Below are 26,303 nucleotides of genomic sequence, written 5' to 3'. Positions count from 1 at the left end.
GATTGCTCAGGCCCTGGTGGACAGTGAGAAATGAGCAAGGCTTCATGGAGGGTAGGACTCTAGGCCAGGGGTACAGGGAAAACAGACGTGCTTGTGGCTGGGCTGGTTGTTAAATCTAGTCCTGGGGCTCTTCTGAATCCTGAAGTGCTTCATCCCTTCTAGGCAATCTCTCCCTGTGGTTTGGGAGGGGCTGCCCCTTGCAGCCACATCTATTGGGTCCATACCTGGAGTATGATGTGACCATTGTAGTGGGTTAATGTTGGTTTGGGAATAGGACCAATGCTGTCATCAGATTCAGGTTTGCGGGCAGTGGTGGCATGTTTGGGGCCCTTTGTGACACTAGTCAGATGTGCTTAAGCCTCTGGGGTGTGGAATCTGTCTAGTGACTGCTTTGCCCAGCAGTGCCCTGGCATGATATATCTCTCCTACTTGGCAGTGGTACTCCAAATAGGGAGTGATTGGCCCTGCTCTCTCAATGCCAGCTGGAATGTTCCTTCGGGGTGGTTAAGGTAGAAGATGTTTGCAGTTTGGTTATTTGAAATGGGCTAGGCAGGAGCTTCTCTTAAGTCTCTCAGGCCTCCAGCAGGAAGTGCCCTTCTGGGGAAAGTGAGGAATGGAAAGTGAGGAATTCCCTTATAGGGAGTTGGGGTGAGATGAGAAGGTTCTCTGGAGGGCTGAGCAGCGAGAAGGGTTTTCTTTGCTGGCCTTTACCCTTTTTTCAGGGCTCCTGATGGTGTGAGGCAGGAGGAATTCCAGTCCAGGTGCCCGGGGTTGCCTCCAGGAGGGCTCATTCCTGCCTGCAGGGATCAAGCATTGAGTAGGAGAAGGGTGAGGAGTATCATGTGGCCTGAAACCACACCCTGAGTTTGATCACCATGGGCCAGGAGGTGGGCGTGGGGGGTATGCTTTTGTCCCAGAGTCAGGGCTGCCAACTTGGTGTCTAGAGAGAACCACAGAAAGGCCCAGTAACTGGAGCAGTTCTGAGTGCACAGCTTCTGGAGGCAAAGGCTCTGGGCAAGGTGGGTGTTCAGGCTGAGTAGGGGCAGCAACCATTGGAGTGGGGTTGTAGTTCTTGTTTTTTTGCTTGGGCAAGGATTGCTTTCCTTTTAAAGCCTCCTTCCGTATCCTTGGAAAGATTTTAGGTTACAGCAAGTTCTCTTGCCCATTGTAGGGTGTTAGAAAAGTGTGAAGTGGCCTGGTTCAGCCCTATTCCTCCCCACCCCCCACAAATAGCCACTGAATCTACATGGGTTGATAGTGCTGGACCCTGAGGCAGTTGGGGTCTTGTCTGCCATGGGATTGTGTGTGGTACATCCCCCAGTGGAGTGTAAGAACACAGTGAGGTGAGTGTGGGAAGCCACAGGTCCTGTCTTCTGCCTTCCTCATTGATCAGTTGGATGGTATGTGCACAAATCAAGGAACTTGGGGAAGTATGGAATCTGAAGAATGTCCTGGGTCTGCCCTCTTTCCAAAGGCATAAACAGAGGCTTATTTATTCAGGAAAGCATAAATATAAATATATATATATATATATATATTTTTTTTTTTTTCCCTCCAAGGGAGAATGCGGAGTATCTCCAGAGAGAGAGATAGTCAGGGCTGGGTCTTTGATTATCCTCTGGAAATGTACTGAGGGCCAGCCAGGTAGGAACCTGAAGTGATAGGGACCTCTCACTTTAGTAGTTGCTCTGCCTGTCTGATCTTGCTTCCCTTGTGCCCTTTGGTTCAGTGCTAGAAGCTGAACTGGCATCACTGGGTGGGCTAGAAACCAGCAGTGGGAGAGTTTACCCATGTCCATGGCTGCAAATGATTCAATTCAGGCTTTCTTTACTTGTGGGGAGGTAAGATGTGGGATGGAGGCTTGCCTGGATTGCATTGAAGATGAGAGGGGTGTCTACCTTGTCACATGGGAGGGCAGTACATAGGTTTCTGGGTTGCTGAGTCCACTAGGGTCAAATGAAAAGGGCACACAGTAGCACCTACTAAAGGTTAGTTGGTGTAGTGTCCAAGAGGAAGGAGAAGCATTGTGCTCAGATGGAATGTTGTAAAAAGCTCTCTTTGGAAGTTTTGTTTTGTTTTTTTTTTTTACTGGGGATTGAACCCAAGGAGTACTGTACTACTGAGCTACATCCCCATTCTTTTTATTTTTTGAGATACGGGTCTTGCTAAATTGCTCAAGCTTGCCTTAAACTTGACATCCTTCTGTCTCAGCCTCCCAAGTTGCCAGGATTACAGGCTTTGTGCCACCATGCCCTGCCTTAACATAAGCTTTGAGAGTGCATCTACTTCACCCAGTCTCCCAACAAGATAGAGCTGCTCTTGCTAAAAACGTTCCTCCTCTACAGTCCTCAGTTTGCCTCTCAGAGTCTGCTTTGATATAGTTACTGACCAGATTGTTTTTTCCTGTTCTAGAACTTGATATAAATGGAGTCAACTAGTCTGTTTTTTTGTTTTGTTTTTATAGTGCTGGGGAGAGAACCCAGTATCTCATGCATGCTAGGTAAGCACTGAGCCACATCCTCAGCTCAAGTTAAGTGTTCTGATTTTTTTTTTTAAAGAGAGAGAGTGAGAGAGAGGGGGGGGGACAGAGAGAGAGAGAGAATTTTAACATTAATTTATTTTTTCTTAGTTCTCCGCGGACACAATATCTTCATTTGTATGTGGTGCTGAGGATCGAACCCGGGCTGCACACATGCTAGGCAAGCATGCTACCGCTTGAGCCACATCCCTAGCCCCAAGTGTTCTGATTCTTGAATAAGACTTCTTCTACTCTGTCAAATACTGAGATTCATCCATGTTTGGGTATCATTCTGCCCCCTTTTTTTCTCCTTTCTTTTTTAAAAATAATATCTACTTATTTGCTGGTTGCAGTGCTGCATGCTGTAATCCCAGTGCCTCAGGAGGCTGAAGCAGGAAAATTGAGTTTCAGTTCAGCCTCAGCAACTAGTGAGACCCTGTCTCAAATAAAAAGGGCTAGGGAGATAACTTGATGGTAAACTGCTCCTGGGTTCAACACCTGGTATGGGGGGTAGTAATACTCATTTTAAATATATGACACAGAAATGAACATACAGATGGTTCTTGACTAATTGTCTCTCTCTCTCTCTCTGGTAGGGGATTGAACTCAGGGGCACTCAACCACTGAGCCACATCCCCAGACCTTTTTTTGTATTTATTTAGAGATAGGGTCTCCGTGAGTTGCTTAGCGCCTTGCTGTTGCTGAGACTGGCTTTGAACTTGGATCCTCCTGTCTCAGTTTCCTGAGGTTCCTAACTTATTTTTTTGTTTGTCTTATAACTTCTTTTTTTTTCTTAATTTTTATTGGTGCATTATAATTATATTAATGAATTTTGTTGTAATTGACAACAAATTTCTGCTTTATGATGGTACAAAAGTAATAAAGCATTCAGTAGAAATTATGCTTTAAATTTTGAATTTATATATCCTGGGCTATCAATAATGTGATATGCTCCCTCTCTTACAGTGCTGGGCAGGGGCAAGAGCCATAGCTCCTGGTCAACCTAGTGATTACAAAGGAAAACCACTGATGCTCTATAGTGTTTTATGTTGCTAAATTGTGGTGTTTAATAATGTAAGTGGATTAAGTTTATGATTTTTTTTAGAGAGAGAGAATTTTTTTTTTTAACATTTGTTTTTTAGTTTTCGGTGGACACAACATATTTGTTTGTATGTGGTGTTGAGGATCGAACCCGGCCGCACACATGCCAGGCCAGCGCGCTACCGCTTGAGCCACATCCCCAGCCCCTAAGTTTATGATGTTTTTAACAATGGTTTTATTGGAATGTGACCCATCATAAGTCAAGGTACATCTGTGCAGTCTAGTTTGGATAATCCCATTCCCCAGAGATAATCTCATTTTGCAGTTGGGTGTGCATTCCCCAAGGTGGGACTTGCTGGGTTGGATGGGGCCAGAACTTCCAGAATGGATGCCTTGTAGGAGGGTGGACAGGGGTCTGTGGGGTAGAGTTGGGAGTTCTGGTGGCTCCCTGGCTTAGCTCTACAGCCCTGGCTCCAGTCAGGCATGTGCTGCCAGTGGCTTGAAAGACTAGGGTATCTCAATGCTGTGCCAGCCAGTCTGGGTCCTGGGCCTCCCTTCATTGTGCGGGATGGGCCTTCTACACTGTGATATGAATGGGGAGGGGAGGAAAAGGAGGGTAGGTGGGTATTGACCATTCATCCCACCAACACAATCATATGTCTGTCTAATCAGGGTTCTGGGAACATATCCCAGAGTCTTTTTATTATTTCCACCATACCTTCTATGTTCATGGGAGAGTGAACTGGCCTGTGCCTGCTGAGGTCAGCCTGGCCAGGATCCACCCATAGGGGTAACCTGGAGTTGAGGGTTCCTAACCAAGGAGGGAGTTGCTGTGCTGTTTCACCTCTTCCTGACCTTCTCCTAGGTACCCTGAAGGTTCTGTCCTTTGGAGGGGCTAGGTGGTAGCCTTAAAAGAGTACCTGGACAGCAGTAAGATCCCAGGCCTGCTATGCCTCTGCCCCAGATCCTGGGCATCCTGGAAGCCAGCATTCTGGCCAGCAATGGGTCTGGGCTGGATGTGCTGTCCTTGGGATTGATAGGCACACTGCCTGGGCCTGCTGCCAGAGATTGCTAAGTGCCAACCTGTCCTCCCTCTGCCACCTGTCTGTGACTCCTGCCAGCACAGGGCATCAGCCCTTGAACTGAGGTTTTCCTGGGATGGTGGTGATCCTGGTGCTGTTTCCAGGTCCTTGACACTCCCACAGTTTATGGCCTTTTCATGATAACTGTTTGCTGCTGCTGTGCCTTTTGGAGAGTGGATAGAGTGGGGATCTCTGGCCATCTTCATTTGGGTAGGGAAGAAAAGAGCAATGCTTTGTAGACTTATATACAGCAGTATATAAGTCTATATGGGTATATAGCAGGGTGTTATATATATGGGTAATACAGCAGGATGGTATGTGGTCCTCTCTTAGGAGGTGAGGATATGTTGTCTCTTGTAGGTATAGTTGATGGCCCAGACTGGCAGGCTGAGAGGGCAGCTTTGTGCTTGCTGTGAGCTCTAAACGGGAGGGTCCCCCTCCCCCTGTGAAGAGCATTTCTGGTGGAGGGTACAGGAAGTTAGCCTTGTCCCTTTCTGCTAGGTGTCACATCTAACTCAGCCTGGGGTCCTCTCCTTCCCTGACTTGGAATTCAGTTAATCAGCCTAACCTGGGTTAGTGAAGTACCTGGCAGGGCCAGGTAGTAGGCACCCAGAGGGCATTCCTACCCCCAAGGTGCTCAGTTGTCCCAGAGTCCTCTATTTTGTCATTTACTCCCTGCATAGTATCTAGTAGCTGGCCTGAACTCTGCTACAGACAGATTCATCTGGTGAGTGAATGTTGGCAGGGCTCTGGCTGATCCCAGATATGAGGAAAGCCAGGCAAGGAGCAGGTTAATTGACCCAAAGGTATCTAGCAGATTTGAATGCTAGCCTTGACTTCCTGTTAGTCTTCAGGTCCACTCTTCACCAACCATTGTTTTGGTGGTCTCCACTCCCTTTCCAAAGCTGTGCTCCGCCCCATTCCTTTTACAGAGACTTAACAGCTACTTTTGGGTGAGGGGTCCAGCCCTAGTTATCATTAAAGAGTTCTTGGCTCCCAGACCTCTGTATTTTCAGAATTGGTTCAGCTGCCCTCAGGGCCTTTGGTGGGATCCTGGGCCAATCTTATTCACCTCCTGCCAGTCCCCCTCCCCCCCAGAGGGGAGCTGCATGGGGAGACAGCTGGTAGCCTGAAGCCTAGCCTCCTGGCTGAGGCCTGCACCCCGGGTCTGGTCACATTCCTGAGGGACCTGCTGAGCCTCCCTGGCCCTGGGGGTGGCGTGGGGGAAGGGCAGGCAGGGATGGGCTCCAGACTATTGCAGGCCCCCTCCCCCACCCCTGGCTCCATTCCAAGAGAGCCCAGTCTGGCCTGTGGGGTGCAGGGACTCAGAACCTTAGGATCCCTCTCCTGCGGGACCCAGAGCTCTGAGGGGGAGAGGGAGCCTACTCTTATCTGACTGCACTGCCAGCAGCTTCTGCAGGAGGCTGGTATTGAAAGACTGAGCCTAAGGCTGGGACAATCCCTCAAGCAGTAAAACCTCCTGAGAGGGAAGGCCCTTGTGATTAGGCTGGGCAGGAAAGGGCTGGGCCCTCTAGGCCTAGAGGGGGCAAGAGCACATCTGAGAGGGAAGCAGGGGAGCCAGAGCGGTTGAGACTGGTTCTTATAAATAGCCCTTGCACAAGTGGCTTCAATTTTGACCTTTTGTTATGTAAATGTGACCAGCCTGGGAAGGACCTTGCCCAAGCCTCCTTGCCATCTCATCTGCTTGTCTGAAATTGTATCCCTGCCACCAGCATCCCAGGTCTAGGTGGCCCCTGAGGTATCCTAAATCTCCAGGGTATATGTGTTGGTGGATAGATAGTGCCCACCTGGCTTCTCAGATCTTGTCTTTTAACTCCTCACTTTCCCTGCCATTGGGTGTTACTATAGGGCACCACAGTCCTGCTTGGCTGCACCTGGGTGTTCTAGCCAAAGACATCCTTCAGACCTTTCTGAAAATGAAGGATCCAGGGTCACCAATTGCCTCTCCTTCATGATCCCACTCTTCCCCCCCTTCCCTTGCTGATGTGTGAGTAACTGTCTGTCTTCTCCCCCAGATGACCAGGCGTTGATGTACCCTCAGGAAGTCCACGCGCTCAAGGAGGCCATCCCTGCTGGCTGCTGCTCACATGGTTTCTGGGCCCCTGGCACTCCGGTAGGCTGAAATGGAGACTTGGGGAAGGGAGAGCAGCACCTGTTCTTTGTCCTTGGGGTTTTCTGGGCAGCTTACACAGCCCTGGCCTCTGTTCTGGCCTTGAAGTCTTTTGGGTTCATTCAGTTCAGGACAATGTCAAAGGAGCCCGGGGCCCACTGCCCAGGATTGGGGGGGTTGTTGTGAATGTGTGAGCTCTCCTGCCTTTTGCTTGTTCTCTTGCTAAACTTGGGGCACTAGGTATGCTGGGGACTGTCAAAGTGTCACTGGCTTTGCCCTAGGGCCCAATGTGGAAGGTATGCCTTGGGTTCTTTGTCTCTGCCTAGTAGGTTAGGGGAACAAGGAGTGGACAGTTAGTTCCTGACTGAGCCCTTTGACAGGTGCTTGCTGTGGAGCTCTTGAGTGTTATTTTTGGGGGCATGTCACACCCATGTTCACTCACAGTGAGGTGTGGATCTGGGAAGAGCATTTGTGTTATGGGAGGGGAGGACAGGCTGTAGTAGGCATGACTGCTTCCAGGACTCTGTTCCTGTGTGAGACAAAGCTGGGAGGGGTGGGAGCACAAACACCTGGTGCTGGAAAGGTTTAGAGCTGTTCAGCTACTTACAGAGACTGTACCCTTAACAGCAGGCACAGAACTGCCTTGGGATGATCATTTCTTTCCTTCTGGGGCCCATTGTATACTTCCTTGCCTTTGTTTTCCCTGTGGGGTGCCTTGCTTGGCAGAGAAACTGCTCAGGTTGGGAGTCTGGTTGGACCTCATGAGCACACACTGCACCAGTGGGCTGATAAGTTCCTGTGGAGACTAGAGGCATCTGTGTGTTTATTACTTAATGACCTCAATTAGTGTTTGTGCCAGCCCATCTAGCAGGGGCCAGCTGGCTACCTTTCCCAGTCACAGACAGTTATGGCCCTTAGAAAGGGTGCAGGGTTTAGGGGCTGGGGGTAGTGCCCCAGTGCTTGCCCCAACAAGGTCCTTCTCAATGTAGGTGGGCTCTGCAAAGACCAGAAGCCATGGGAGAGACCACAGTATGGTGGTGGTGGGTGGGAAGCAGGATTGGTACTCTTAGCACATCAGAAAGCCTGAGCCACCTCTTAAGAGGTACCCCAGTGTAGAGTAGAGGTTTCAGACCAGCAGATGTGTTTGATTTGGCCACACAGTATTTTTAAAAGAAACCTTTTTCTAATAGAGGGAGATGACTATGAAAATCTGAATTTCTAACTTGTCTAGAAAGTTGAAAACAGCCCTGTGGACCTGCATGCTCCAGAGGGCTAGGTCTTTTTTTTTTTTTTTTTTTTTTTAAAGAGAGAGAGAGAGAATTTTAATATTTTTTTTTTAGTTTTTGGCAGACACAACATCTTTGTTTGTATGTGGTGCTGAGGATCGAACCCAGGCTGCACGCATGCCAGGCGAGCACGCTACGGCTTGAGCCACATCCCCAGCCCCGCTAGGTCTGTTTTACCATGGGCTCTAGCTCCCCTACAGAGGCCTCTGTTCTTCAAATTCCATATCCACCTGCTAGTCATTTTGGGTTCCCTGCTTGTCCATGTGGGCCTGTGATTGACTTCTTTTAGTGTGGAAATAGTAGCCTATGTTCTGAAGTCAAATTCAGACCCCAGTTTTTCTGCTTGGCACCCTCCTTGCTTCATTTTCTCATCAGTGCAAATAGGTGTGGGGGAACGCTGTGTCCTTTCTCAAACAGTTTAAGTCTTTAATGAGGTGATCTGTATGTACAGTGCCTTCACACAGCAGGATTGAGTTTCTTCTCTGCCTAAGGGGGTAGGACTGAGTGCAGGTCTCAGCTACCTGGTTAGTGCATAATTCCTTGAGTACCATCCAGAGTTCCACTGTGCTCTAGGACCCTGTAGTGAGTTAACGTGTATGCCTGTTCTTGCCTACAGGTGGTGTGCGTGGGCAGGGCGTGGGGACATGGGGCCCGACATGGAGCTGCCCAGCCACTCAAAGCAGCTCCTGCTACAACTGAACCAGCAGAGGACCAAGGGCTTCCTGTGTGATGTCATCATCATGGTGGAGAACTCAATTTTCCGGGCCCATAAGAATGTTCTGGCTGCCAGTAGCATCTACTTCAAATCCCTGGTCCTGCACGATAACCTCATCAATCTGGACACAGACATGGTCAGCTCCACAGTATTCCAGCAGATCCTGGACTTCATCTACACAGGCAAGCTGCTGCCCAGTGACCAGCCAGCTGAGCCCAACTTCAGCACTCTTCTCACTGCCGCCAGCTACCTCCAGCTGCCTGAGTTGGCAGCCCTCTGCCGCCGCAAACTCAAGCGAGCTGGCAAGCCCTTTGGCTCTGGACGGGTTGGGGCTGCTGGCATGGGGCGACCATCCCGTAGCCAGCGGCTATCCACAGCCTCTGTTATCCAGGCTCGGTATCCAGGGCTTGCGGACGGGCGCAAAGGAACCCACGCCCACCAGGAGCTCCCACCAGCCAAAGGCTCAGATGATGAGCTTTATCTCAGTGGCTCCACCCAGGAGAGCACACATAGCCTGGGCCGGGGGGTCTGCCCAACCAGTGGAGAGGTAGGCCTAGGGGGCTGCAGTAGCAGCACCAATGGAAGCACTGGGGGCTGTGAACAGGAGCTGGGCCTTGACCTGTCCAAGAAGAGCCCACCCCTGCCCCCCACAACTCCCGTACCCCACCTCACCCCTGATGATCCAGCCCAGCTGAGCGACAGTCAGCAGGACTCACCACCTTCGGCCTCTGCCCTTCCCATTGCCAATAGTGCCTCTTATGCTGAGCTGGGAGGCACCCCTGATGAGTCCATGGATCTGGAGGGGGCTGAGGATAATCACCTGAGTCTGCTGGAGGGGTCGGGTGGGCAGCCTCGGAAGAGCCTCCGGCATTCATCCCGCAAAAAGGAGTGGAGCAAGAAGGATCCTGTGGCTGGCTCCCCCTTTGAGCGGAGAGAAGCAGGGCCCAAGGGCCCCTGCCCTGGAGAAGAGAGTGAGGGGCTTGGGGATAGGGTTCCCAATGGCATTCTATCTGGCAGTGTTGGGGGAGGAGGCCCCAGTGGGCCCTATGGGGATCCCCCATACCCTTGCAAGGAAGAGGAGGAAAATGGGAAGGACGGGAGTGAGGACAGTGGGCAGAGTGGTAGTGAGGGGGGCAGTGGCCACCCTGGCGCCCATTACATGTATCGGCAAGAGGGCTATGAGACAGTGTCATATGGAGACAACCTTTATGTATGCATCCCTTGCGCCAAGGGCTTCCCCAGTTCTGAGCAGCTCAATGCCCACGTGGAGACACACACCGAGGAGGAGCTGTTCATCAAGGAGGAAGGGGCCTATGAAACTGGCAGCGGGGGTGCTGAGGAGGAGGCAGAGGACCTGTCGGCGCCCAGTGCAGCCTATGCTGCTGAGCCCCGGCCCTTCAAGTGCTCTGTCTGCGAGAAGACTTACAAAGACCCGGCTACTCTAAGGCAGCATGAGAAGACACACTGGCTGACGCGGCCCTTCCCTTGCAACATCTGTGGCAAGATGTTCACACAGCGTGGCACCATGACCCGCCACATGCGAAGCCACCTGGGCCTGAAGCCCTTTGCCTGTGACGAATGTGGCATGCGTTTTACCCGCCAGTACCGCCTCACTGAGCACATGCGTGTGCACTCAGGTGAGAAGCCATATGAGTGCCAGCTCTGTGGGGGCAAGTTTACCCAGCAGCGTAACCTCATCAGCCACTTGCGCATGCACACCTCCCCCTCCTAGAAGCCAAAGACCCGCGGGCACCCTCTTCAGACTCACCACTTGGGAACCCACGGAAGAAGCCAGGAGGCAAGGCAGGTGGGGCTGGGACCCTGAGGTCCAGTGAGGCTCCTATCAGCTCCTCTGACCCAGCCTCCCCACACTCAGAGCTTTAATCTCTAGTCTGTACCAAGGGAAGCCAGAGAAGCCGGCAGGCTTAGCTCCCTATGTGTGTTGCTGGTGACCATTCTACCTCCCTGTCCCATCTAGGTCACCAGCTCCCTGTAAGGGCTTCTGCAGAGCCATTGGGAGTGGGTCACATGGGTCTTACTGAGACCTGGTCCCTTTCCTGCAGGTTGGGTTGGAGAAGGGGAATAAGGGGTCCCTCTCAATGCTGGTGGGGGACAAGGCTGCCTGTAGCTGGGGTGGTATCTGGAGGAGGCCCCCCAAGCAGGGACTGGGTATGTGTGCGTGCACGTGTGCTTGTGTCTGTGTGCAGGCGCTTGTGACCCTGGCTCTGGGGAGCAGGTGCTGGGAGGACGGTTTCTCCTTCCCTCCTTGAGCCAGGGCAGCACTGCTCATTGGCGCTGGGATAGTCAGGGTGACCCCACCGCCTACCTCTACAACTAAAGAGCCCTCTGGGCCCATGTTGCTGTTATTCCTACTGATCTGTTCCTTTTTTTTTTTTTTTTTTCAATTTTGAATTCTGTTTTTTAAACCAAAACAAACAATAGTTTATTTTCTTCCTGCCCCTTTGGGGCTGAGCCTGGGTCTGCAGACTGAATGTAATTGGGGCAGCTGCTCCTCCCCATTGTCCTCCCCTAGCCCTGGTGGGCACTGTGGAACACACCAGTGAGCCCACCTCTTCAGGCCCCAGAGCCCTTTTTGCCTAAAGGCTTCCCTGGTCTCCAGTACTATCTGGGCCGCCTCAGGAGTACTTGCATTTCCTATAGTTTCTGAGGAATATTCTTTGTCTAGAGGTACTTGTTTTTTGTTAAGAGACACCCCCGTGTAACGTTTATGGGACTGTTGGAACTGGAAGATTCATGGGGTGGGGGGAGGCTAGACTCGCTGCCAGGGCTGTCGGTACTCTCATTTTTCATTTCTGTGTGTGTGGGTAAGTGTATGGTGTGTGCAGTGTGTATGGACAGATGTTTCACTTTCTTTCCTCACTGAACAAGGTGGAGAGACTTCTGACCTTTTGCTACCTCTTGAATTCATGACAACAGTATGTTGAGGCAGTTGAGGCCCGATGCTTTTGTTTTCCTCTGGTGAAGTGAGTTGGGCTCGGGCTGGCCCGAGCGTCCCTCCTGGGCCTCAATGTTCTCTGAGGGGGCACCTGCTGCTCACTGGGCCTAGGTGAGAAATATGAACTGCTCACAAGGGGCAGGTACCCCAAGCCTCCTGAGCAGCACAGGAGCTTAGAGGAGGAAGCATCTCTGGGCAGTTCCTGGCAGGGCCAGGATGAGGCGGAAGTGAGCCCCCACCCATCCTGTGCCCTAGCTTTGAGCTTGGGAGAGCAGTAGCCCCCTGCTTACCCAGTGAGGTGCAAGGAAGAGCTGACCAAAGCACTGGGGAACAGGATTAGCACTTCTCAGGCAGTCATGGCCCCCAGTGCGAGAGGCTTGCCATCACCCATGGGCTCAGCCCTTTCTGGAGTCCCACCCTTTGCTCCTCAACACAGACTTCTCAGCCAACCTCAAACACTTCCATGGGCCAAGCCAGGCTCAAGGCCAGACCAAGGTCACCATGCTCTGTCCTATGTCCTAGGCTAACTGGAGTCAGAGCTGGGCCAGCAGGCTTTATATTCATTTTGCTTCATGAATTTCTTGTCAGTTTTCTTTTGATTTTAAGTTTAGACCAAATAACTTCAGAGTCATCCCTTACCCCACTTCTCTAGAGACCCTCCAGCTGAAAACAGCCTGAGTTCAGGGACCCAGTGGTGAACAGTGTATTCTTGGGAGTGAGGGAGCTCTAGCCACATTAGGGCTCCTGGCTGAGTCTTCCATGTGGTGCCTCCAGCCCTGAGCTTTTTCCTCTTCTCTTTGGGTGGGAGACAGAGAATTGGGCCCTAGGTTTTAGTTTCAGCAAGTCAGGCTGAGCACCTGAGTGGAGGAGACCCCTGGGCTCCAGCTCACCCAGGGAGGGAGTGGGGCCATATAAGACTCCCTGTTCTTTTACCCCACCCCCAACTCTCAGCACTTAAGCCACACGACACAAAGTCTGTACCGCCTGGGAATTGTGCACGACCCTGGCCTCATGCATGGCCTCTTGGGCCATGGGCAGCTGCATCTGTGAGGTGACTCGAAAGTAGGTGATTCCTCTGCAGAACTTCAGGGACTGGGAGCAAAGCCCCCTCACTCAACGATGTCTTTGCGACATAGTATTGTACCCACCTTAGTATTGTATCAAGCCTTTTCTGTATTTTAATGAGAAAGCAAAACACTAGTTTCCTATTTAAGATTTTAAGGGTTTGTGGGGCGGGATGGGGTTGACACAACACTTAGTTTTGTTTTCTTTTCCTTTGATTCCATGTTGGGTGCGTGCTTGTGTGTGTGTATGTATGGAGATGTTAAGAGCCTCACAAGGAAATTAGGCCGTAGGAGGCCAAGGCGGCTTACAGTTCTCTGCTTTAGTCACTTAATTCCTGAATGTTTCGGAGAAACAGGAAACAGAAAATAGCAGATGTCAATGTCCTGTAGGAAAGAAGAAAAAAAAGAAAAAAAGAAAAAAAAAAAAAGGAAAGCTCATACCCAAATTCACAAAACCTATTTTTTAAACCAAAGCACATTTTGAATGAGTATGGAACCTCAATGGGCTCAGAAAAAAAAAAAGATGCTAATATATTTATCTCATTGTTTACATAAACTTTTACAGTTTCAGACCTCAACAGCTGTAAGGCCAGTCCCAGGGAATCCTCATCTTTTGCTGGGGGTCCTTCTGAGTTAGCCCTGGAATGGCTCATGGGCAGAGAAGGGCTGGAGAAGGGGCTGGAAGCCTCTGTGGGATCCACCTGAGCCTTCATCCTCATCCCTGGGGGCTCTCCAAGCCCAGCTGGCACCAAAGAGCTTAGGCCAGTGCTGATCAGCTCCTGAGGCCTCCTGGCCAGCAGCAGGTGGCAATCAGCTCTGGTGACAGGACCTAAGTCTGGGTTTGGGCCCCAGGGTGGAGGTGAGCTCCCCCTCCTATTCTGCCAGTGATACTCAGCGGGTGAATTGATGTGAAGGTTTCACTCAAGCCAAAAAAGCAGAGACCTTTGCACAGCTCAGTTGACTCCACTGGGCTTCCACCCCCCCACCCCATGCAGGGGAAGAGGCTTACTGAGCCTGATCCTTACAACACAGACGGTGCAAACACTCTTAACAGTGTTGTTTTTGTATCAATATGTTTGTGCAGTGATGAATGTATTTATTTCTCAGACTTGGGGTGAATGGGCAAGTGGCAGGCCGGGCTCTGCCACTGCTCAATCCCACTGGACCGAGCCACAGCAAGGGCTCCTTCAGGATTGCAAAAAAGGAAAAAAGAAGTGATGAACCTTTAAGCAAATAAGAATCTCAGAGACTTGCAGCATAGCCATACACCTCAGCCTGTGAAATGAGCACTCTGGACCCAGATTAACTCCCGATTTCATACAGCCGGGGGTGTGTTTCCTGTCCGACACCACTGGGGGGCAGTGGGCCATTTGCCTGATGCCCCCAAACTGTCAGTATTCACTGGACTTCAGGCCCCTGTGCAGGAGTGCGATCTGGCTGGGTTTGCAGGCAGGCAGACCCCTGCCCCCTCCTGTGGCCAGCCTGATTGATGATGGGAGTGGAGGGGAGCTGGCCTGGGCATCCAGAAGGGCAGGGCTCAGGGAACACTTGCTGCATCCGTCCTGCCCCCAGATTTGGGGGACAAAAGTTATAAGCACCAGGCCTGAGAATAACAGGGGTGCTCAGCCCTGCCATGCCCTACTGAAGGGACCAAGGTTGTCCTGTTCCCCAGAGTCACATTGGGGCCATTGTTATTGAACCTGTGAATTGGATGCCAGGAATGAGGGAATGGAGAGGGACCTAACCAGAGCCTCAATCTGACATTCCAAACTGGGTATGGTAGGAGCTGTGGGAATTGAGGCTGCCCAGGACCCCCCCTTCCTAGGATGCCCCCAGCTTCAGTCACCCCAGTTTAATTTTCTACCAGGAACCCCTCCCCCTACCTCACCTTGCTATTTATTGCTGTAATTTATTGACCTCAAGAATGCTGCATAACAGACCTCACTTGGGGGCAGGGAGGATCCCCAGGGCTCCCCCCCCCTCCACTTGGTGGGGCCCTGTGGGGCCAGGTGCTGAGGGGATCCTCTCTACCCCACCCATCATTTGCTTCCCCCCAGGGTCCCCAGGTTGGGCTCTGGCCCATTCACAAATACCTCGAGGGGAGGGGAAGAGATGGGGTTATAGCTGTTTTAATTGGAACCGGAAGAGGGATCATGTCCTAGTTTATACCCTTCCCAGAGAGGGGGAGGGACACCGGGATCGCACTCCTGTACTGGCCACCGCCGTTGTCACTCATCATTGAGTTCACTTCTCTCTAGAGTTTGGATAAATTCAGGTCAGTGCTGCAGGTATGCAGCCCTCCAGTGTCATAGAAAAGCGATTCGCCGATGACTGATCTCTCCAGAAGCGTGCAGTCTTAATGTACAGTGATGAGAAACTGTTATTTTATGATCTTTTCATTAAAAGCTTGATTGAAAATTATCTGGCATGAGCCTTTGTGCTTTATGTGACCATTCTTTGGTAAGGTGACAAAAGAGTTCCAAGGTCCTAGGAGGGTAAGACCTGGGATGGGTATCTGTTTACCCCCTTCCAGCTTGGGCTTGAGCCAGGGAACTAACCATTCAGTGTCAACAATATAGACAACGTTGTCCTGAGCAGGTAGAAGCCATCCAGGAAAGAGCAGATGTGTGGACAATTAAAAGTGGGCGTGGACCTGGTGGTTGGGATGAGGAGGAGGTCTGGCCAGTGCCCATGGCCCCTGTTCAGCAGTAGGGGTTGAGCCAATGAAGAGCTGGGACAAGGGGAGTGCTTTGTTCTGCCATTGCTTCTATCTGCTACTTGGTCTGAAGAGCAAGGAAAAGAGGATAGTATTTGTCTACTGGGGCCACTGGGGTCGAAATCCTTGAATGAAGACTCAGCAGGAGGAACTTGGATGGTCCCAGGAAGGTGATTGCCAACAGAGACCCTTGAGTGGACAGCAGACATCCAGGGCAGCAGCAGATGAGCCTCATGACCCTAGACCTCAAAAAAGAATGTTTATGGGGCTGGGGTTGTGGCTCAATGGTAGAGCGCTTGCCTCACATGTGTGAGGCACTGGGTTCAATTCTCAGCACCATATATAAATAAATGAATCAAATAAAGGTTCATCAACTCAAAAAATATTTTAAAAAAAGAATGTTTATGTTGTTAATTTAAATATTAGTAGGTTCTGTTCAATTGTTTATTTTTTTGTTTATTTTTATCAAAGTAACTCCTGAACACAGTTTAATTGAATGGTGCTTAAGGAAAAAAGTCTATGCTGGGCACAGTGGTGCACACACCTGCAATTCCAATGACTCAGGAGGCTGAGGCAGGAGGATTATAAGTTTGAGGCCAGCCTTGGCAATTTAGCCAGACCCTGTCTGGGAAAAAAAAAAAAAAAAGTACAAAGGGCTGGGGGTGTAGATCAGTGGTAGAATACCCCTGGATTCAATCTAAAGTACCAAGGTTTGATGTTCCTCTCAACCCATCCCATTTTGTATAATCAACACTTTTAATTCAGCACTTTCTTTTGCCTTTGTCTCCACATTTCTAAATACTACTAAATGTCTCTTTCATTTAGAGAATACATGCAAGGTGCATTTTGCCAAATCATACTCATTATCACCTTGTAAGCTTGTTTACTGCTGAGCCAGGGTCTTCACATCCTTTTTTTTTTTTTTTTTTTTTTTGGTAAATGGACAGAATGGCTTTATTTTGTTTATTTTTTATGTGGTGCTGAGGCTCAAACCCAGTGCCTCACATATGCTAGGCAAGTGCTCTGCCACTGAACTAACATCACAGTCCCTTTAATCTTTTTTTGTGCAACTTATTTTTGTTGAGGTTAATAATCTGATTGGCTCACTTTTGAAGGGGAGTGCTGGGGATTAAACATAAGATTTCATGGGTTCTAGGCAAGCACTGTACCACTGAGCTACTTTCCGAGGCCTCAGTTGCTCACTTTGATTTGTTTCCCTTCCATCACATTTTGGCTTTGTGAAATGCCTCCAGTACAGCTTTCTATGCAGACACTCTATTCTGTTTTTTTCTGGAAGCCTGTGGGTATCCTGGACAGGTATGGGCCAGAGGTCTTCCTGCCTTTGTTCCTACATTGAAAGCCCTGTTTTGTGGGTTCTGTGTGTGCTCTTTCCTGCATGCTTGTCTTGGTAGCTCATTTCCTTTAGTACCATCCTGAGGAAGACTACATGGAAAGTAGGTTTTTTTGAGATGTTGAATGTTGAAAATGCTTTTAAGCTATATGAATTTGATAGTTTGCAAATCAAATTGTAGATAGGAATATTTGAAGGTATCCTCATGTCTTTCTAAAAGGGCATTTACTAAGCTGTACAGCAAAAGTAGGAAGCTTTTGAATGGCTCTTTGCCAAAACAACCTGTTTGGTGTTTTTTTTTTTTTTTTTAAGGTGGTGTCATTGGGCTGGGGATGTGGCTCAAGCGGTAGCGTGCTCGCCTGGCATACGTGCGGCCCGGGTTCGATCCTCAGCACCACATACCAACAAAGATGTTGTGTCCGCCGAGAACTAAAAAAATAAAATTTAAAATTTAAAAAAAAAAAAAAGGTGGTGTCATTAAAAGTTCTCAGGTACTGCCTGGCATGGTGGCACACATCTGTAATCATAGGTACTTGAGATGCTAAGGCAAGAATTCTGAAAGTTTAAGGTCAGGCTGGGCAATTTACTGAAACCCTGTCTCAAAATGAAAAAAAGGACTGGGGCCAGTGCAGTGGTGCAGCCCATAACCCCAGTGACTCAGGAGGCTCAGAAAGGTGAATCACAAGTTTGAGGCCAATCTCAGCAATCTGGATTCAGTCTAACAAAAGGCTGGTGGCAGAGTGCTTGCCTGGCATGTGTGAGGCACTGGGTTTGATCCTTAGCACCACATAAAAAAAAAAAAAAAAAAAAAAAAAAACAAAGGCATGCTGTCCATCTACAACAACAAGAGGACTGGGGAGGTAACTAGGTAGTAAAGAACCCCTAGGTTCACTCCCCAGTATTAAAAAAAAAAAAAAGGGAATGTAGCTCAGAGACAACGATCTTGGGTTCAATCTCCAATGCCATCAAGGAAGAACAAAAATGTTCTCAGGTGTTGGGCTACAAATTACTGCTGATGATTATGGGTGCTGTACCCTCCTCCATCGCTTCTTAGATAATATATGACATCCACACTGATCACCTTTCCAAAATCTAATTAAGAAAGTGTGGGTGTGTACAAGACTTATACTCTAGCAGCCTGGACTCTTGTCCTGTAGCCCTTGCCTCGGCACCTAGTCATGCTGCCTGACAACCTATCCTCAGCCCAAGCCTAGGGAAGAAAGGAGCCATCTGGGAGGCACAGGAAGCTCCCACAGACCAGGAAATTGCACAGAAGGGGGAGGTCACCAATTAATAGCATGGGGACCAGGACTGAGGAAGAATGATGGTCAGGCCAAGGGGAATTCAGGTGGAGGCAGTATTGTAGGTTGCAGGTTCCCCAAGAGACCAGAAAGCCTGCATGCCCTAGATTACCCAGGGCATGCAGAAGCTAATTCCTTAAGATGAGCTCTGGGGGCTGGGGTTGTGGCTCAGTGGTAGAGCGCTTACCTAGCACATACAAGGTAAAGAACCCCTGGGGGGCTGGAGATATGGCTCAAGTGGTAGCCCGCTCGCCTGGCATGCGTGCGGCCCGGGTTCGATCCTCAGCACCACATACAAAGATGTTGTGTCCGCCGAAAAAACTAAAAAATAAATAAAATTCATTCTCTCTCTCTCTCTCTTAAAAAAAAAAAATAAATAAATAAAGTAAAGAACCCCTGGGTTCAGTCCCCAATATTTAAAAAAAAAAAAAGATCCTCACCACCACATAAAAATAAATAAATAAATTAAAGTTAATGTGTCCTACTACAATTTAAAAAATGATGAACTCTGAGCGGGTGTGGTGGTGATCCCAGCAACTCAGGAGGCTGAGGCAGGACAATTGCAAAGTTAAGGCTAGTCTCAGCAACTAAGCAAGGCACTCAGCAACTTGTCTCAAAAAATAAAAAGGGCCAGGGACATGCCTCAGTGATTAAGCACCCTTTGGGTTCAGTTTTTACTCCAAAAAAAAAAAAAAAAAGTGAGGGGTTGGGGGCTCTGGCCTATAGAAATCAGACCAGTGGGGAGGGCTAGGGCAGATCCTCAGGACTGTCTAGGACCTTGGCAGACATTGTTGATATGCAGGAGTCTAGTCTGCCCTGGGGACTTGGGCTGTTCTCAGCACTGAATGGCTGCTTATTGTGCAGGAAGCACAGCTATCCAGTCAGAAAGAAAGCTGTTGTGCTGTTGAGAGCCCTGCCCTGGGCCACTGGTCTAGTGGATAAGCTTGTGTGTTCCTTGACCCAGCTGCTATGAGTCTTCTTGAGAAATTTAGGAAAATGTCAGCCATGAACAGTTTGGGGATTAATCTATTTCACGTTCAGCTCCTCTTTTTAGTCACAAGGAACAAAGCTGATCATGCCTGGTATGAGATTAGGGCCAGTACCAATCATTGCTGACCTGTTAGGAGGCTGTGCATCTAAGTCATTTCAGAGGAGCAGCATCTTTATGTGTATTGTGTTCTGAGTCCTGAAGTTGCACAGATGTGGTTCCTTATTTCTTGGATCCTGTTTCCATAGGAGAGCCAGGTAGATGAGGATAACAACAATGGGAATAAACACGACCAGACCTCACCTTATCAAGCCCCTCCTTCAGATGTTTAACAGTATGAGCTCATTTGCTTGACTCAATGCTCAGAGGTATGGTCTGTGTTTCACCCCCCCAGTTTGCTGGTGTCACCTAGTCAGAGAGTCACTGCCTGGGATCGGCACTCAGTTGTTCCTCATCTGGGAGGGTCTAACCTGATACAGTGGCAGTGGGAATGATGTGCTGGGGTAAAAACATTGAATTCAAAGGTGGGGTGGCTTGTCTGGCTCTTGCTGGAAGCTTACCTGTGGTCAGAGAAATGGTGAGGGGCTGCAATTGAGACACATGCCAGGCACCATCCAGGTCATGAAGGACCTTAAAGGCCAAATCATAGCAGGATTTGATAGGGAGGAAGGAGTCAGATTCACCTTCTTCTCACTACAGGACATCCCCAGGGGATTCCGTCGAAAGATGGTTCTCACCCTGATGCTTAGTAAGGCCACCAGGAACCTACAGTAGTTACTGCAGGTAGAGACTTTGATTAAGCACCCTTTGGGTTCAGTTTCTACTACCAAAAAAAAAAAAAAAAGTGCAGGCAGGTGTGACCCTGCATCTGAGTTGGCAGGGAGGTGATTGTTTCCATCTTAGCCTGGCCTTTGTTGGTATTCTCACAGAAGCATTCTCTAGGCCATGGTATGTGTGCCTCCCAGGAAGCAGGGCAGCACTGTTCTCAGATCCCCTACCCCTATTCTTCCTACCCTGCTTGTACCAGAGCACTATAGCAAACCTGAGGTCTCACCTTCGTGTGTTCCCATATGGCCTGTCTGCTCTTGGGGAAGGGGACACAGCAAAGGAAGATGAATGTTGTCCAGCTTCTGTCCCTTGGGAGGAGGTAGGAGGCACTACTGGGGAACTTGCTCAGAGTTGGAAGGAGGGACAGCTGTATGGCCTGCCTTCAGTCTGCCTTGATAATCAGTGGCCTCAGCAGGCATCCATGTGATAGGGATACAGGTGTCCAGGTGTGTCTCTGCAGACAGGAGGGAAGGCAAGGGAGGCCTGAGGGTGAAGGGCAGATTTTCCATACATGGGCAAGGGGTTGGTTGTGGTTCATCAGAACAACATGGCTTGGGGACATACCTGCCAGTGCTATAAATCCCAGCACCTCCCAATAATAGCCTGGGCCCTTGGTCAAGATATCAGAACTCAGCAGTGAAAACATGAGCTTCATTTGTCCATTCAATACCAATTTATATGCCAGGCTCCAGCCCAGTCAAGTTCCTGCTCCGAGTAATAAGAAATGCACCTGGGCAATACTGAAAGCCATGGGCATGAAGACAAAGGAAGTTGCATTTTGGGGTGGGGTGGGAGGGAAGGCTTCCCCAAGAAATGGGATTAGGATGAAGCCCAAAAAAAGTGATGAGGGACTGGGCAGAGGAAGGAGCAGTTGCCCAGGCCACAGACCCAGCAGCAGGCATATGTGTCTGAGGAGTGGCAGGAGGCAGTTTTCTGGGCCCTGTGGTCCATCAGTGGGAGGAGCCATATAGCTGGTGCTGGGCCTTGCAGACTTGTAGGAGTTTGGACTTGTACTTCATAAGGTGGAAGCCACTGAAGGGTTTAGTGGCCCTTCTGGCTGCTGTGGGAAGATGTAGGGGGCAAACAGACTATTAGGGGATTCATGAATGATCGTCCAGAGTGGTGGCATCGGAGGTGGTTAGAAGAGGGCAGAATTGGATGTTCTCTGAAAGCCTATTTAAAAGATACTTCCGAGTCACCATCTGAGCAACAGAGGTCTGAGTGCTTGACAAGCAGAAGTTTGTTTACTCTTTGTAAATATCAGATAAGGCAGGTGACCTCCCCACTCATAGGCAAGTAGGTGGAGGTATAGATAGGTCAGGAGTTGGTGATAAAGGGGATCCCAGTACTGGAGGGTGGTTGCAGGAGGAGTGTGTGAGGAGATGGGGAAGCATGACACCTTCAGGGATTCTAGGCCCAGCAACTAGAGGAGAGCTAGCAGGACCAAGGAAGGGAGTTTCTGTGGGCTGTGCTGGGGGCCTTCTCGTGTGGATGAGCAGGGAGTTGGATAGGTGGGAATCAAGTCTTGAGGTGGGATGTGGGCATCACAGTGGAGAGATGGCTAACCCCAGGACACAGAGTGAGAGAGGACACTGAGAGAGGGAGGAAGAGTGAGCCCCGAGGGATGACTGAGAGGCTGGAAGGGGCCAGAGTCCAGGAGAACGAATGTCACCTGGCTAAATGTGGTGAGTTGAGGTGTGTGTGGGGGGGTCAGAGAGAACCTGGAATTGATCCTAAGGGAAGCAACTAAATGAATTATTGGTTGGAATAGTGGTTTCTTTTCCCTTCCCCTTCCCAGTAGAAAAAAGGGAATAAATAAAAAACCTCATCATCTAAACTTCAGAAGTGACTGCTAGGTCATATATAATTGAATCCTCAACAATTAAAATAGGGGGCTTGGGGCTGGGGTTATAGCTCAGAAGTAGAGCACTTGCCTCGCACATGTGAGGCACTGTGTTCATTCCTCAGTACCACATAAAAATAAAATAAAGATATTGTGTCTATCTTAAAAAAATCTTAAAATAAAATTGAAGGGGCTGGGGATGTGGCTCAAGCGGTAGCGCGCTTGCCTGGCATGTGTGCGGCCCAGGGTTCGATCCTCAGCACCACATACAAAAAAAGATGTTGTGTCCAACGAGAACTAAAAAATAAATATTAAAAAAAAATTCTCTCCCTCTCTCTCTCTCTCTCTCTCTCTCTCTCTCTCTCTCTCTCTCTCTCTCTCTCTCTTAAAAAAAATTAAATAGGGAGCTCTATGTGAATAAAGACTGATGATAGAAATTGGGTTAGGATTGTGGCTCAGTGGTAGAGCACTTGCCTAGCACGTGTGAGGCACTGGGTTTAATCCTCAGGACCACATGAAATAAATAAATAAAATGAAGGTATATCTATCTACAACTAAAAAAGATTTTTAAAAAGACTGATGATAGAAATTGTTCAAACAGGGCACGACAACTAAGAGATCAGAAAAGGCTTCACAGGGGCCATGATTCAAAGGAAGGCTTTTCCCTGTATATGGACCAGCATATAAAAATTATTAAGGGCCACATGCAATGGCGCACGCCTGGAATCTCAGGATCTCAGGAGGTTGAGGCAGGAGGATTGTGAGTTCAAAGCCAGCCTCAGCAACTTAATGAGGTCCTAAGAAACTTAACAAGACCATCTTAAAAAATAAAAAAAAATGGTTGTGGGGAGCTGGGGCTGGGGCTCAGCAGTAGAGCGGTTACCTCACAGTGTGAGGCACTGGGTTCAATCCTCAGCACCACATACAAATAAATGAATGAAATAAAGGTATTGTGTCCATTTACAACTAAACAACAACAACAAAATATATATATATATATATATATATATATATTTTTTTTTTTTTTTAAAGGGATGGAGTTGTGGCTCAGGGGTAGAGCACTTGCCTAGCACATGTGAGGCCCTGGGTTTGATTCTCAGCACCACATATAAGTAAGTAAATTAAATAAAGGCACTATGTCAACTACAAAAAAAAAAAGTTTTTTTTTAAAGGGTTAGGGAGGGCCTGGGGTTAATGACTCAGTGGTAGAGTGCTCGCCTAGCATGCACAAGGCATTGGGTTTGATCCTCAGCACCACATAAATGTAAAATAAAGATATTGTGTCCACATAAAACTTAAGAATAAATATCTTTATTCAGTGATAGAGTACTTGCCTAGCATGTTGATGGGTTTCCAGCACTGTAACTAACAACAAAACAACAAAAATATCTATTTTTGGACAGGGTTGAGTATCCTTTGTCCAAAATGCTTGGAAACAGAAGCATTTCAGATTTCAAAGATTTTTTTATTTTGAAACATTTGCATAGACTTTACCAGTTCAGCACCCCTAATCCAAAAACTGGAAAAGGAAATGTGCTGACAATACTCAGAAAATTTTGGTTTTCAATGGCAGGTATTGTGGCATGTCTATGGTCCCAACTACTGGGGAGAGTCCTTGAGCTCATGAGTTGGAGACCAGCCTGGACAACATAGAGACCACACCCCACCCCTACTGTGCAAAAATAAGTAGAGATTAAGTTTTGGAACATTTTGGATTTGGAATTTTCAAATTACAGACTGCATAACCCATATGTGATTTATGAAAAGACTAAAATGTAGTTCAATCTGAAAGTGAGAGAATGTCAACAGGCTGGAAGAGGGGGAAGGACTCAAGTACTAGAGAACTTTGTATGAGAATGGGAAAGGAGGGTTTGCATTTTATTTTAATTTTTTCAGTGTTGGGGATGGAATCCACTGAGCTATATCCCCAACTTCATTATCTTGTTATAGCACAGATTACTTAAATAGTTTTCTATTATTCTCAAAAATAACTAAGGTCGGTAAAAGAGGCATAGATTTTATAAATGTTCTTTCTGTTATTTCATAGCTTTTTCCTCTGCTATTACTGGGGATTGAATTCAGGGTTACTCTACCACTAAGCTACATTCCCAGCCCTCCCACCCCACTTTTTATTTTATTTTTTTTAGTTGTTGTGGAACACATGCCTTTATTTTATTCATTTTTATGTGGTACTGAGGATCAAACCCAGTGTCTCGCACATGCTAGGCAAGTGCTCTACCGCTGAGCCACAACCCCAACCCCCACTTTTTTAAAAAATATTTTTTTTTAGTTGTCAATGGGTCTTTATTTATTTATATGTGGTGCTGAGAATTGAACCCAGTGCCTCACAAATGCTAGGCAAACGCTCTACCACTGAGCTATAACCCCAGCCCCCCAGCCCTTTTTTATTTTGAGACAGGGTTCCATTAAGGTGCCTAGGCTGTCCTCAAACTTTTGATCTTCCTCCCTCAACTTCCTAAGTACCTGGGACTATAGCCACTGTGCCTGGCTGAGCAGACATTTATTGATTTCTTAGCTTATCCTGAAGGTCTCACAGGACTATATAATAAATATAAAAGTAAATATTAGACATTTAACAATGAAGACCACCATGGATTTACCCCACACACCCAAAGGGATTAAACCACTGAACTACATCCCCAGCCCCCCCCTTTTTTGCAGGGTGTACTGGGGAATGAACTCAGGGGCACTCAACCACTGATCTACATTCCCAGCCCTATTTTGTATTTTATTTAGACACAGGGTCTCACTGAGTTGCTGATGTTGGCTTTGATCTTGTGATTCTGTCTCAGCCTCCCCAGCAGCTGGGATTACAGGCGTGCACCATTGTGCCTAGCCTTACCCCCCTTATAAAAAATTTGGGACATGTTCTCACTAAGTTGCTTTGGGCCTTGCTAAGTTGCTGAGGCTGACCTTGATTTTGTGATTCTCCTGCCTCAGCCTCCCAAGTTGCTGGATTACAGGTGTACACAACAATGTCCAGCCCACAGCTTCCTTTGAAGTAAGGAGATGAATAGATGTGTCTTACACCTGTGGAAGAACCCCTCAGCTATGGAATCCAGGTACTTGCTTACACACACTTGTAATACCAGCTACTTGGTAGGCTGAAGAACGAGGATTCCAAGTTTAAGGCCAGCCTAGGCAATTTAGCAAGACGGTGTCTTAAAATAAAAAATAAAAAGGGTTAAAATATAGCTCAGAGGCAGAGTGCTCTGGGTTTGATTCACAGTACCATAAAAAAAAAATCTAGCACGTCAATGTGCATTTTTTCGCTCATGTGCTCTCTCTCTTTCTGTTGTGCTGAGGATGGAATATGGGGTCGTGCTAGGCAAGCATTGTGCCACTTATTTATAGCCCTTGTCCTAAAATTCTCCCAGCTTTTTAAATGTTTTGTTTGGTTTGAGACCTGGTCTCAGTAATTGGCTCAGGCTGGCCTCTAAGTTCTGGGCTCAGGTGATCCTCTTTTACCAGCTTCCTTAGTCGCTGGGACTATAGGCATGCCACCACCCTAACTGGCTGCTTTTCTATGGTTAAAAACATTTATAAAGTACTATTCATGAATGTTGGAGGGGGTGTGCCCACAGGTACTAGGCTGCTTATGATCAGCTGTAATTCTGACTTCATTACATCTTTAGAAAATCTGTGCAGGGTGGTCATTCAGACCACTCTCACTCCTGTTCTGTGCCTGAGAGCAACTGGTGTCCCAGAGGAATGCCCAGGAAGCGGGCCTTGCCATGAAGGGAGGAGGCAGCTCCTAACCAGAAATGTTCATGGAAAGGAGGATATTGAAACTGAGTCCTGAAAAAAGAACAGAAATGGTCCAAAACAGACACAGGTGGGTGGGTGGAGGCAGATGATTCTGGCAGAGGGAGCAACATCACAGAAGCACAGAGGCTGGGAAAGCAACACTGCCACTGGGTTTGGGAGAGTTGGGGCTTCAGAACTAGCCCACTGGACTGTGGTTGGGGTTTGCAGGTAGGGTGGGAGTAGGGTTCCCCACAGTTCCCCAAGGATCTTTAAGTTACTAAGGTCAAAAGGCTTTCTGTTCCCTTGATTCCTGCCACCTGTGCCTCTTCCCGGCAGTCATGCAGCCCAAATTTCCCCAAGAGGCATAATTAGCAACAGGCTGAGATTTTAGGGTCCAGATGCAGGGTGGGGGTGGAATGGGAATGAGTGGGGAGGAAGCTGGACTTCACCCACATTTGGTCATCCCACCTGCCCATGGTATAACTCCTCCCAAGCTGCAGAAAAGTAAACCCAGGGACCAAGGTAATGTCATTGTCTTTATGGCTAGATACTTCCAAATTTTCACTTGTAACTCATAAGGGGACACTGCCTAGATACCTCTCATGCTGAGCCTCAGTTTCTGCATCTGTAAAAAGGGGTCGAAATGCTTATCCAGTGATAGGATCTGGAGACCTGCTGAGACCACGGGAAGAGGATGTGCAGGCTGAAGTCCTGA

At 48.5% G+C, this 26,303-nt stretch overlaps 1 protein-coding gene across 2 annotated transcripts in view; it reads left to right on the top strand.

The window, feature by feature from the left end:
* Positions 1 to 24,884, top strand: part of Hic2 (HIC ZBTB transcriptional repressor 2) — a 45,726-nt gene extending 20,842 nt beyond the window's left edge. The window contains exons 2-5 of one of the 2 annotated variants that reach the window (XM_078038829.1): positions 6,678 to 6,775; positions 8,675 to 10,410; positions 22,853 to 22,932; positions 24,782 to 24,884. In XM_078038829.1, the coding sequence (XP_077894955.1) occupies positions 6,750 to 6,775; positions 8,675 to 10,410; positions 22,853 to 22,890 (1,800 nt within the window). In that variant the 5' untranslated portion in view covers positions 6,678 to 6,749 and the 3' untranslated portion in view covers positions 22,891 to 22,932; positions 24,782 to 24,884. Of the gene's footprint in view, positions 1 to 6,677; positions 6,776 to 8,674; positions 15,215 to 22,852; positions 22,933 to 24,781 lie in introns of those variants that run through there. The other variant, XM_078038828.1, reaches the window with a different exon arrangement.
* The last annotated feature ends 1,419 nt before the right edge of the window (positions 24,885 to 26,303 follow it).

This window comes from Ictidomys tridecemlineatus, chromosome 2 (assembly GCF_052094955.1).
Source record: "Ictidomys tridecemlineatus isolate mIctTri1 chromosome 2, mIctTri1.hap1, whole genome shotgun sequence".
NCBI classification, from domain to species: domain Eukaryota; kingdom Metazoa; phylum Chordata; class Mammalia; order Rodentia; family Sciuridae; genus Ictidomys; species Ictidomys tridecemlineatus.
This window is presented reverse-complemented; position numbering and strand designations above follow the sequence as displayed.